The sequence below is a fragment of the Neolamprologus brichardi genome, chromosome 9 (assembly GCF_056152115.1).
Source record: "Neolamprologus brichardi isolate AB-2024 chromosome 9, ASM5615211v1, whole genome shotgun sequence".
Classification (NCBI taxonomy): domain Eukaryota; kingdom Metazoa; phylum Chordata; class Actinopteri; order Cichliformes; family Cichlidae; genus Neolamprologus; species Neolamprologus brichardi.
Window position 1 is genome coordinate 4,189,370 of NC_142112.1, and position 13,620 is coordinate 4,202,989.

Here is a 13,620-nt window from a genome sequence, read left to right on the forward strand (position 1 = left end):
CCAAACATGACAAGCTCATGGGAGTAAGTGTGACTACAGCACTTACTCCCAAGTCTTCTCTGAGTTTTTACATCTTCACTGTCAAACTTAAGATGGGCTTCTACATGTGCCGCCCTGAGCAGGGGGGACCTTGCAGCTGCTGCAAGACTTCGGTCCGTTCCAGCCTAGTGTCCCAACCGCCTTCAGAGGATTAACAAGCTTCTTCCGTGCATCACTTTTCTCATCATCATTCTCACCCAATGAGGCGAGATGCAATTAATGATCATTTTATATTTCTTAGAATTCCACATAACTGTACCAACAGTTGTCTTGTAGCTCAGTCCAGTCTATAGTCTGTAGATGTCTATAGTCCCTGCTTTGACAGCTCTTTGGTCTGGCCCATGGTGGTGGAGAGGTTAGAGCAGAAAAACTGTGGAAACTTCCGAACGCTTGAGGGACCATGCTCACAAATACTGCCAAGTTGTAATTGCTGCTAATGGCGACGAAGTGAGGGGTGTGAATATTTTTAGCCAAGTGTCATATTATCTTATGTTAATAATCAGACAGGAAAGGAAGGAGCTCCGAGTTATATCTGAGAATATTTTTACCATTTTGAAAAAGTGGCTGTCCGTTTGGAACGTGCAGATTGTTCAGGGTCAAATTCCTGTGATGTACTGCAACCAAGTCGAGACCCAGCATCATCCGTAGTGCCTGAAAGCAAAGAGCCACAGACAGATATGAAGAACATGAATGCACAGAAGAGGTTGGAAGGGTTCACATTTAATCACTGTGTGGAAACCTCAAATTTCCTCTAATGGCTGCTCCCATGTTGGTGCCTTTTTGAGCACTGGATTGAATTGTGTGGCAGTGAAGTTGCTTCTGTTTGATCCAAACCATCTCAGAAGTGTGTGGAACATAATACCTTACTGCAGTCTTCTCTCCCATCACAAACTGTACTGATGTAGACAGCCCAGGTGCCATCAGTAGATGAGGCCAGCAGGTAAGTACAGCTGCCCTGGAAGTGGAAGTGCTTCCTGTCAAAGGTACGGTAGTGGACTCCACCCCAGGACATGCAGGTGGCTGAGCTCTGAGGAACGCTGGCACTACCCGGCAGACCAAAGCGCATCAGAGGAGAGGTTTGGGAATCTGAAGAGAAGAAGAATATCTGGAATCACCGGCAGCTGCAACATTACTGACAAAATGTGAAGGAGAAGGATTTTAAATAAATAAATGTGCATGGTTTCTAACCTGGAAGCAAAGTGTAAGTGCAAGACAAACATGTGTGGTCTGAAGCATTCCTCCAGCTCAGTCCCCACAGAGTGCTGCAACACTGCTCCATGGGCATAAGTGAGGAATTATGAACTCCAGGGAACTCCACACAGTTCCACGTAGAGTAGCACTGACCACGCACACCCACAGCTAGGAGTCAGGAGGAGTTTGACCATTATAGAACAAGGACATAGAAAGAAAATGTAAGTGCAGTTTTAGCCTGAAGAAAGGTGACAGCACTATTTTTTAAGACAAAGAAACAAACTTGCAACTGAAAATATCAAAATACGTTTTATAAAATGTACAAAATTCGATGAAAATAGCTTTTTGGTTTCTCGTCCTCACCCTCAGAGCAGCGCGGGCCAGCCCAGCCCTCACAGCATGCTCTCGCTGTCTTGTTCAGCATCTGGCTCTGGATCTCTGGCGGTCTGAGGTGAACAGAAACATCCGGAAACTGGTCATTTGTGCATTCTTTTAGCTGCCACACTAGCTGCTGTCATCTAAGGTGGTTTCTGTCGCATTTTTGACTAAATTAAATGTAATTTACTTGCATTTTACAAGCACAACCAAAGGTATCGACACTTCACCTAAACAGTGCCCATAAAACCCCTGATCTGAACAAACTGGCAGTTACCAAACGAGCCACTTACTTGTACATGAAGCAGGATGCCTCGGAGCCCTGCTGTTTGTAGTACAGAGCTATACCATCGTCGCCCCCGTGTTTGACTCGCATCCTGTCCACATCCAGCCTCCATCCTTGGGTGTTGTACTGATACACCTCTGAACACCTCACCTCTAGCTGCAGGCGTGGGGACAGGACTTGTTCCACCCTTTCTTGTGTCCTGTGTTCACACCAGTGTCTGGGACATGATATATTTAACTTAACCTCTTAACGTGCGCCAGGTCACTGTAACAGTGTACCGATGTAACAGTAACAGATGGAGAAACATATCATACATACAGAAACATAACACGTTCATAAATGACACAAGGAGAAGTGCTGTATAACCGATATCTTACTAATGCTTAATACTGTAACATTATTACATTATTAGTACTGAATTTTCTGTTTTGAGAATATTAGAAATTACTCTTTGAAGTCACTAAATGTAAAGAGTGAAAAAAAAAAGAAATCTTCAGACTCAATTTTGAATGTAACATCTTAAAGTTTGTGAAATTATTCAGCTTAGTATGTAGCTTAATAAAACATTACGATCTGCAGGCACATATTTCAGCACATCGACGCCTATTTTAAAATGTATACTGCTATGAAAAAGGCGTCTGTGGCCTCCAAAAATTTCAACAAACTCATCGAATGAAAAACTTTTAGTAAGAAGCTGAAAGTTTTGATGATTTAACTTCTCTTTCTTTTTTAATTTCTTTTCAATCAATAAACTTTTAAATTATACAGTGAAATAATAAGTCTGCAATGGAAGATTGTTCGGTAAAAGCCAGAGAAATATAAATAACATCAAAAAGATTTATTCTGTGGGAAATTAAAACATAAAACTACAATATGAAAACCATATTTTTGAGTTAGTCAACTAAGTAAATGTATATTAATGATAATAACAGTAGTAGTAATAGAAGTATTCATATTTTCATTATTGTTACTTATTTGTAACATCAATCAGTGTTTTGAATTACATTGTAACAGATGTTCATACAGATGAATCCTGCTCATAATTCGTTGACCGTACTCACCCCATCCCCATTACTGTCTGCAGACCAAGTAGACTCAGCAGTAGTTTCTCCATAATTCGCTCCTTTGTGTTTGTTTTAAATTCCTGTAAAAAGATGGGTCTTTTTCACATTGCTAGACTTTAATTCCAGATGTGAAATTTTGATTTCAAATCTGCACAAAAAACTTCATTAGAAGCTCAAACAAAGGCAAATATTGACCCTCATGGAGGTTGTTGACCAATCAGAATATATAATAGGTCTATTACCCTGTCAACAGTGCACTTACCTCCACAATCCTTTTTTAATTGGACTCCTTGTTCTGGGATTTTTCTTTCTTTCTTTTCTGTTCTTTCCAAAACATAGAGTCCTCACAGGAGTGATACTTTGCTTATGGAGGTAGTAACGCCTCAGATGTAGTGTTTTAAATGTGGGGGGCGACTAAATGGATGTACAGTAGCATTTGCGCCTGCTGCCATTGGATATAAAGGACAAGGTCACAGCTGGGATGAGAGGCATTGGTCACTGGACCTGTGGAGGAAACATCCTCTCACCTCGCCCAGTCAAACATCGAGGACACTGGAGGTGATCTGACAGCAGGGGTGGTGCAGCCTCGGACACAGAATAAAGAGATGTTTGTCAGAGCCTAATCTTGTAAAGAGAGGCGTTTCTAGAAGGATGATTGGGGGAATTTATTCAATGAAGCATGTCAACAGACATGGGAACTGAAAGTTTTTAGAATTACTGCAATCCCCGACTAACCCTTTGACCCTAAGCCAAGACGATCAAACACAGCTGTCACCACAGCTGTTCCAAGGAAAGTGAAAATAAGCTACTGGCATATATAAACCAATCTGTCCAATGGACTTGTTTACGCTGGAAATACAGTGTGCTTCGAGGGGAAAAAGTGGGCTTGCATATGTTATCATCGTCATCTATGGGAAAAGCTGAGAGAGAGACCTGGGGGGCGGAGGAGGGGGGATACCAAAGGTTTATCAGACCCTGTAAACCTTTGGTATCCGGGGTCTGATACTCTACATGCTGAAAAAGTGCTGGCACCATGACAGGTGCAAAGCTCTTGAGGAAAAAACTGTTATTCCACTGCACTGAAACCATCTGGAATAGACTTCAGGATGAAAAGAGGCAGATATAGGTCATTTTAGGACAAATGGTGCACTTGCTTTCTTGATAAGAAGGTATTGAATTGATTAGAATTACAGCTGAGTGAATTATTATAAAAGCTGTTTTTTCCTGTTGTGTTCTTCCAGTGTATCAACTTTGTTTTCGTCAGAGACGATCAGTTGTTGTTCAAATGTAGCAAAAACCCCCAAAAAAACAACAGATGTGATTTCTCTGTAACTACCGACCTACAGCTCAGGTCCTGCTGCAAAACATGCACAATGATACTGGAGACAACAACAACAACTGTTCACTTAGTGTTCAAAAATCGATCGTGCATTCAGCATTATGTTCTCAGTAAATGTATATGTCTGTATGGAAACGTACTTATATAAAAGAAGAGCTAATATTCAACTATCTAAAGAGCTGATCCCTCATGTTGTTGGGAAACTGGCTCAGTGTCATTTGTCTTTTCCCCCGAAGCATTCTAGTCAAATGTGATAAGATAAGACTAAACTGTTGGACGATGTTCAGTATGTAGATATATTTGTACAAGTGTGGGAAATTCCAAATAACATAAAACATGCTGCTGCAAAGGAGACGGTTGATAAAATATTTTTCATTTTAGCAAAGGGCGATTCAACATTTCTACCTTCCACTCTAGCTCGAGTGTCGGCCACTTGAGAGAAAGTTAAAGGACAAAGTCCGCCTCTCAATAAATGAATTGCAAGTTGTGAAACATCAGTCACAACCATTGTCTGCAATGTTATAACGAAAGAGGCGAACGCCGGGCAAACGACACCGCAAAGTGTACACGTTTTCCCCTGTGCGATGCGACAACAATGTGCATTAATCCCATGGCAAATTTGGGATTTTCCAGTTTTCAAAGCTGTGCTGCCTGCACTGATGTCACGTAGCTGCCAGATAAGTGAAGAATTTGTTATAAAAAAAGAAGCAAGCAAAGCAATCAACATCAGGAGTGAAATATTGGATATGAAGGCACTGTTAAATTCAGTTTCATCATAGGAAAGTTTTAATCTTCTGACAACATTGGAATATGTTTTGTATCCCTGTCATACGAGCTATTTATTTATTGTATATCTAAACAACCCTTCAAACTCCTTCATATCAAGTGAGAACATTTTACAGGCCTCTGTGAACAACATCCAGCTGCAGTTAATTGAGAACTGTGCCACAAGAATGCTCGTGACGTTAAAGACTCTCGCTCTGTACTGTTTGTCCTTTCAGTCTCTTCACCTTCACTTTTTCTTTATGTGCCTTTCGTGTGTCCTTCATGTTTCTCGTCCTCGTCCAAAGCACCATGAATTGCCTTGTTATTGCAAGGTGCTTACCTTGCCTTCGAAGGATCAATTATTTAAAGACATCGCATTTACAACCCGCTGTCAGCCAATCAGCCTCTTTCACTGCAAAATCAGAGGTTAAAGATCATTAACGGTACACTGACTCGATCATTTGCTGAAGCAGAGGGACGGACTGTACGGCCTCGCCTTACATCAGGACTACAGGTACTGTCGCTGATTTATTTCTTTTTCCTTGATATGAGGCTGCAAATGGTTTCCAAGGAAGCAAGAACCGACTCCACGCGTCACTTGTCGCACTGTTACATAAACTCCATTATGCAAGCACAAGCACGAGTGACTTAATGGGGAATTTTGATATTTAAATAAGCACTGATTTGTCAGTGTCCTTTGAAAGAGCACTCAATGCTGCTGTTTCTGTTTTGTGTGCAGCATAAACTAGGCAGGGCGAACGGAGGGAGGGACAGCAGTGTGTTGCAACTGGGGCTGATACAGTTTGTGTGAATGAGGGAGAACTGCCTTATCCAGCTGTGAAGAGACGAAGAGGAATCAAGGTGAGGAAGGCTTTTCTTTTGCATTCTGTTCAAGAGTACGGTACTCTGCTTTCTGCTCATTGCAAATATACACAAGAAAAGAAAAGTTATTAGAGTGTGGATAAGGAGAAATGAAGCTGCCACTGCATACATGATTGCTGTAAGACCTGTAAAATCTCTAATGGAGCCTCGCCATCTTGCCCTTACAGCCATGAAGTCTCTCTGCCTGCTGCAGCTCGTGTGCTTGGCTGGTTGCATTGCTTCCAGATCCAGAGAATGGGCTCATCATGGTGCGCCCATATTTGCTGACCTCACGGTGCACGAGATGAAAGCTGTGCGGGCCTACCTGCACGGTATTCCCGAGATGGGGCTTACTAACGCTCGTAGCAGGGCTCTGAATAAGAACAGCATCCTATTGATGGAACTCCATTTACCCAAGAAGCATGAGGCCCTAAGAGCTCTGGACCGTGGACACGCCAAACCCCCACGCCAAGCTCGGGTCATTATCCAGTTTGGAAACCAGGCCCAGCCCAACATTACCGAGTATATTGTCAGTCCTCTGCCGTCCCCAACATCTCACGAAGTCAAGACTTTCAAAGGGGCAAAGCCCGTAACGTTTGAGTCCAGGCCTATTACTGTGGTAGAGTATGACCATGTCAACGACATCCTCAAGAAGATCACAAACAAAGCTCACAAACTCCTGTTTGAGACCACAGGAGGGTTTTCTTATAGCAACTGCTCTAACCGTTGCCTGACGTTCTCAGACATAGCCCCTCGCGGGCTGGATCCAGGGGAGAGGAGAACCTGGATCATGTTGCAGAAGTTTGTGGAAGGTTATTTCATCCATCCAATTGGATTTGAGGTACTCGTCAACCACCGGGACCTGGATCCGGAAAAGTGGACTGTTGAAAAGGTTTGGTACAACAGCGTGTATTTTGACAGCGTCGAGGAACTGGTAGAAAAGTATGAATCGGGGGAAGTGGAAAAGCTGAAACTACCTGATCACAGCGATGACGACTTTTACTCTACCTACATACCTCGCGGTCAGATCAACACTCCCACGAATATCCACGGGCCAAAGCTCGTCGAGCCTCAGGGGCATCGCTACCACATCGATCGCAACTTTGTTGAATATGCGGGATGGTCTTTTGCATATCGAGTCCGCGCATCTGCTGGGCTGCAAGTCTTTGATCTCCGTTTCAACGGAGAAAGAATCGCCTACGAGATCAGCCTCCAAGAAGCTGTAGCCTTCTATGCTGGCGATACTCCTGCAGCCATGCAAACAAAGTACATCGATGCAGGTTGGGCAATGGGCACCTCGACTTTTGAGCTGGCACCAGGAATTGACTGCCCAGAAATTGCCACTTTTATTGACCTTTACCACTACTTTGATACAGACAAACCTGTGCGCCATAAGAATGCTCTCTGCATTTTTGAGATGACGATGGCTATGCCTCTGAGGAGGCATTTTAATTCAGACTTTCAGGGGGGCTATAATTTCTTTGGAGGGCTGGAAAACACTGTGCTCGTGCTGCGGACAACCTCAACAGTTTACAACTATGATTATATCTGGGACTTCCTCTTCTACCCGAATGGGGTGGTCGAAGTGAAGGTCAGTGCTACTGGATACATCCACGCCACTTTCTTTACACCTAACGGCCTTCACTATGGTTCAAAGGTGTACGACTACGTGCTGGGTAACCTGCACACACACCTCATCCATTATAAAGTGGACCTGGATATTGATGGTGAGTATCATCGTGTTTCTGTCTATCCTGCGACTAATTTAAGCATAAACACATTCTCTCTTTTTGCTTGCACACCCCAATAGAAACTGTTCAAATACAGAAATGAAAATAAATGCTGAGAATTAAGAGAACAAGACGCTTTGTGAAGTTGTTTGGCTTTATTATTCTAACACACACAGCACAATGTGGCCTCAGTTACTGATAATGGCAAAAAAGCACCTCTGAGCTATGACTAAGCCTTTTACAGATGCTGTGCCAGATAAATAGGCTTTGTGGACTTTACCCAGCTGAAAAGGAAACAACTGTGTGCACTATCATTTGATAAGCGACACGTTTAAGTGAATACCTAACAACATCTTGTATTGATGTGGACAACTCTGTTACATTTCTCATGCAAAATCAATATTTTTGTAGAGGCATCACCAGACCAGACTCTCCTGACAGCTCTTTCCCCTCTCTCCACCACAGGTCGAGAAAACAGCTTTGAGACCCTGGATCTCAAATTTGTGAACTTCACAAATCCGTGGAGCCCAAAGCATTTCATCGTCCAGTCCAAGCTCCACAGGACAGAACACAGGACCGAGCGATCGGCCGCCTTCCGCTTTGGCAAAAAGTTTCCCCGCTACGTGCACTTCTACAACCCCAATAAGAAGAATAAATGGGGCCATCAGAAGGGCTACCGGATTCAGTTTAACTCACATGCGCACAGTGTCCTCCCCAAAGGCTGGAGAGAGGAGAATGGCATCAGCTGGTCCAGGTAACATGTTGTTTCCTTGACTAGGTATAATCAGTTATTCATGGCAGCCATTTTTATGCATAAAAACAACTTGAAAAAACCATAAATATGTTAGAAATGAATTGATGAGCCAGGCAAATGTGCTGATGCAGGTGAAATCATTCATCACAGTGTATGAATGGAGCCGCTGTGCATCTTCGTGCTGAACTCACATACTTGGCATTCATCTAACTCGCTGTATTATACTCCCAAATCCACATCTGTGACTCCTTTAATATGCAAATATAAAAACGTACCACTCTTGCAGACATTAATACAAGTTCATACAAGTAGGTGCTCACAGCACAAAGGCGGCACTTTGTCTCTATGTTTTCTTCACCTGTCAGAATGACAGACAAATGTTTCCTGGTGAAATGTTTCCGCCTAGATATCCTCTGGCTGTGACACGTCATAAGGATAGCGAAGCTACCAGCAGCAGCATATACACCCAGAATGACCCATGGGAACCTGCGGTGTCCTTTGAGGACTACATCCGCAACAACGAGGACATAGTCAATCAGGTGCAGTAGCAAACCTTGATCCACCTATACCTTATTGTCCCATACTTCCACACTGTGCTAACCTCAGCCTGAAGTTAAATTGAGAGCTTTCTCATCGAAAATAAACCTGAACTATATTCCACAGAAAAAGCCAACATCAATAATGTTGTTTAAATCTACTTTTTTAGGACAAACACATCTCAGTGCTCGCTAACAGGTTTAGCAAGCTCCAGTAGCTTAACCGATACAGTCACCTATTTCAAATGTAATTCACATCCTGTTTTTACTGGTTTCAGAGAGTAACTATGTAATGAGTCACAATACACTGATGGACAGCGTCCTTCTGAGAGTTTATGTCGTTAGTTTAACGTTTCTCTTTTCATTCATCATCACAGTAACTCAAGAATGACACACGTTCTTTCGTTTGGCCTTTAAGTAGATAAAAAAACAGCTAATCTGAGCACTATAGTAAAAATTCCACGGTTGTGTTTACTCTTCTGCATGCAGGACCTGGTAGCCTGGGTGACAGTGGGTTTCCTACATGTGCCTCACTCAGAGGACATCCCCAACACTGCAACTCCGGGAAATGCCGTGGGCTTCTTCCTCAGGCCTTTCAACTTCTTCAACGAAGACCCTTCCGTGGCGTCCAGAAGCACTGTCATTGTCCGGCCAGGCCAAGACGGCAAGCCCAAGATCCAGAGATGGACACCCGAGGTCATAGGTCACTGTGTGACAGATAAGCCTTTCTTCTACAACGGCACTTATGCAGGAGTCTAAAAGTGGTTGACACATATCATCTTTATTAAAGAAAACTGAAACAATTGCATAAATGTACATGTAGTCACAGTAATTTGTTGCCAGATTATAAAAGTGGCGCTTAAATTCTATTCTGTTTCATGCAATCTTGTTTTTTACTGCTTCAAATGAAGATCAAATGAGCTAAATATTAAAGTATGTATAACACCAGCTCGACCCACTCATGTAATACGGCAGTGGTGTAGAAGCTGAGCCTCGAGAGCGCTGATAATCCTCCGATGCGTCGCCATGGATGAGGTTTAGCAGCAGCGGGTATCCAGGATGCTGGATGGCCTGTATCCGCCCTGCTTGGTCTAAACTGCTGCCCCCTCAGCGTGCTCTGCTTGCCCCCATGTCGGGAATGTTTTTGCTGAAAGACAAAAGGCCCCAGAAAGCAAACAGCCTGATTCCAGATCGTTCCCGGCAAACAGTGTGGGATACCACCTAGCTGCGGCGTTGCCCTTGGGAACCTGGCTTTCCATACAGTGCACAAAGCATCAGCAGCACATGTAAATGTGTTGGCCTTGTGTTATGGCATTTAAAAAAGTGCTACATAAAACTTGTTTAAATCATATTGTGTTTGATTTCATTTTGATTCAAACTGTTTACACTCAAGAGCAACCAATAAAAACAGGTGTTAAAACTCAATTCAATTCAATTCAATTTTATTTATATAGCGCCAAATCACGGCGACTTTTGTTGTATCCATTGTATCCAACAATTGTATCCATTGTTGTATCCATTGTATCCAACAATTGTATCCATTGTTGTATCCAGTGTATCCAACAACTGTATCCATTGTTGTATCCAGTGTATCCAACAACTGTATCCATTGTTGTATCCACTGTATCCAACAATTGTATCCATTGTTGTATCCATTGTATCCAACAATTGTGTCCATTGTTGTATCCATTGTATCCAACAATTGTATCCATTGTTGTATCCACTGTATCCAACAATTGTATCCATTGTTGTATCCATTGTATCCAACAATTGTATCCATTGTTGTATCCATTGTATCCAACAATTGTATCCATTGTTGTATCCATTGTCAGGTTTGATATATGACAAAGTATCAAAATGAGTTTGTCTGAAAGGTAAACTGTGGTTTTAGTTTGGGGAAAAGGTATCCAGACAACTGTCGTGAGGATTTTTGCAATTGAAAAGGAAAAAAAAGAGAAAACATTTAATGTGTGTGTGCTGATGTTTAACAGGGCACACGGTAAAGGAGGGACGAGTGTGAAAGCTGTGGACAGCATTCGAGGAGGGGACAGAGGAACAAGCATTCCTACAGCTATCCCCATAGCAATGACAGCTATAACATCTGCAGTACTGAACAATAACAGTGTGAAATTTGATTTCACACATTCCTCATGTAACATTGATGCTTTCTTTGTTCCTTTTTCTTACTGAAAGTACAGTTATACAAGACCCATCTGTGCTAAAATCTCTATATGAAATGCCACATTACTGTAAACAGGGTCGATCTGAATTTTAAAACCTTGAAGGGAAGCCAACAAAAAATGAAACGATGAGAAGAAATGTGACATATACTTTGTTTCTTTATTACAACAATAAGTGAAGTATTAGTTGCTGAGAATAAAAACTCTCATTTAACAAAGAGCCGGTGGGTGGAGATGCTGACCTGTTGCCATCTAGTGGTTTCTTGAATAGTTGTTCTGCTTCACTAGAATCATGACGTCGGGTTGGATCACAATGCTGACCCAGATGAGGCATAAAGCCCAAACTTCTTATCTTATCTCTGATTTCTTACATTGCAGCGTTTACCCTGTTTTTCCTCTCTCATAACATCATGACACAGTCCTGGGATCTTTGCCATCTTCCATCAGAGGCCTTTGGTTGTTTACAGGAAGTTGTGTGTTCCTGTGACCTTCCAGAAGATTAAACGTTGTGTTAATCTTTGTTGTTCGAGCATGCATGCAGATCCCTTTGGGACCCACTTTTGCTTTTGAGATTCATTAGTTCCTCATGGCTGTTATGTAAATTTGAAGTTTCGTGAGGTTTTAATTTGCTTTTGCAAAGGAACCAGATGTGCAACAGCAGTCTCTGTGCCTTTTGACCAAGAAGAATAACTAGCACAGAACAAATTGTTCTGTTATTGACTTGCTGTGGTCACAGAATATAATCAGAACATTCAGTGGAAAAGATAACTTGTACAGGCGAGTACATCATGTGTTGAAAGATTACATGTTGACATGATGCTATGGATCCGATTCAGTCAGGACAGTGCCGCACAGGAATTACGCTCCTTCCTGTTGATCACTCGCTGATCACACAGTTACATCCCGTTTGGCACAAAGAACAGATCTAAAAATCTAGATCGGTTTAATTTCTGTCCTTTCTGTGTTGTGTCTGTAACTTGTCTTTCATCTGGGTTTGTATCACATTTAGGTATTTAGCATTGAACACTTAGTTCATACATAATCTACGCAGATGAAGTCCATTACACAATCCTGTTCTGTTGCCTCCGAGTTGACCAGGATGTCGACCAGGAAGTAGAGCAGGTCATCTACTCATCGGAACGTTGGCAGTTTGATCCCTGGCTGCTCCAGTCTGCATGCCGAAGTTTCCTTAGGCAAGATACCGAACCCCGATGCTATCATTTGAATGTAAATGTTACACACTCCACTCTCGATGAGAAGCTTTGGCGTGGGGGAGCCCTAATTGTTCTGCAGAGACATTTGCTGCCGGATACTCGATGGTCAGTTCGTGTGCTTGGAGACACTCTCGATGGAGGACACTGAACGAGAGCTACCGTTATGAACCATGATAACAGAGCTCTGGCTGATCGGAGCTGCCTCTGACCTGGCTTATCAAAGAACAAAGAAAGCGGTTACAGCTTTCCAAAACCCCCACTAGGCTCGCCGACATGATTGACGATGGGCAAGCTGTGAGTACTCAGACTGTGTTTATGGAACACCATATGGGAAGCTCACGGCTTTGCAATGGGAAATAGTTAGACCTGGTTTCCGCATTAACCCAAACAATCATCTCCCTCACTCATGCAGCTCCTGAACAACAAATTCTTGTCCCTGATAACCGGACTATGTTTAGTCTCTCTGACCCGATCCTTCAAGGACCCCTGGTTTGACTGAAGGACTGCTGACTTTTGCTCAACCGGGTGAAAGGACACTGCTGTCTACATTGGCTTACTCTAGCCCTGCTCACCCAACCCTGTTGCTTGTCACGTGTTTTCATGGTGTCACGGTGTGAAGATTCATGTTTTCTGTTCTCATACTGATCCCCTATCAGGAGCTCAGTTCTCTTTTTTTCTCCTCTCCTGTTTTTCTATACCTTACCTGTTCTGACCTGTCTCCCCAATGTGATGTTTGTGTAACGTATGTATGGTTGGAAGAGGTCCAATTTCGCTGCAGGCAAATTAAGGCTTCATCATCATCATCATCATCATCTTTTAAAGAACAGAAAAAAGTGCTTGTATGGATGGGTGTTGAATGGGTGAATGAGGCATACTATAAAAGAAAAACACTATAGAACATCAACCATTTACTCCTCCTTTACTAATGAAGCAACAAGGCTGAGGTGTAATGTTCCTCCCTAACCTAATGTTCTGTGAAATAGAGCGTTGCACTTCCTGATTGACTGCTCTTATTGGCTGTCAGATAAAGGTGATGTTCAGTCGCATCCTTCACCTCTCCATAAAATTGGGATAATACAGAAGAAACAACTAGTTTCTCAGTCCTTTCTCATAGAGATATGTGAGAGGCAGTACAAAGAATACAGCTACAGTTGCTTTTTGTGTGTGTGTGTGTTTCGGCGTACAGATAGACTGCAACCTCATGTAGTCCCCCTGTTGGTCGGTGGGGGGCAGACGTACATTCTCCAACCTGCATTGTTTCCATTTCAGGTGAAGAAGAAGATGGT

The 13,620-nt window shown here is 42.7% G+C and overlaps 2 protein-coding genes across 2 annotated transcripts in view; one reads left to right on the forward strand and one right to left on the reverse strand.

Annotated features, from left to right (window-relative positions):
* The window catches only part of sspo (SCO-spondin), a 112,301-nt gene extending 108,993 nt beyond the window's left edge, over nucleotides 1-3,308 (reverse strand). The window contains exons 1-7 of the mRNA XM_087845737.1: nucleotides 3,218-3,308; nucleotides 2,953-3,035; nucleotides 1,899-2,108; nucleotides 1,594-1,676; nucleotides 1,228-1,398; nucleotides 902-1,125; nucleotides 588-690 (exon numbers count right to left, since the gene is read on the reverse strand). Of these exons, the coding sequence (XP_087701863.1) occupies nucleotides 588-690; nucleotides 902-1,125; nucleotides 1,228-1,398; nucleotides 1,594-1,676; nucleotides 1,899-2,108; nucleotides 2,953-3,005 (844 nt within the window). The 5' untranslated portion in view covers nucleotides 3,006-3,035; nucleotides 3,218-3,308. The remainder of the gene's footprint in view (nucleotides 1-587; nucleotides 691-901; nucleotides 1,126-1,227; nucleotides 1,399-1,593; nucleotides 1,677-1,898; nucleotides 2,109-2,952; nucleotides 3,036-3,217) is intronic.
* A 2,772-nt stretch (nucleotides 3,309-6,080) lies between these two features.
* aoc1 (amine oxidase copper containing 1) lies at nucleotides 6,081-10,343 on the forward strand. Its single transcript, XM_035912124.2, has 4 exons — nucleotides 6,081-7,647; nucleotides 8,116-8,404; nucleotides 8,811-8,943; nucleotides 9,430-10,343. Exons 1-4 carry the CDS (start codon nucleotides 6,081-6,083, stop codon nucleotides 9,697-9,699), a joined length of 2,259 nt encoding a protein of 752 aa, XP_035768017.2. The 3' UTR covers nucleotides 9,700-10,343.
* Nucleotides 10,344-13,620: the final 3,277 nt, after the last annotated feature.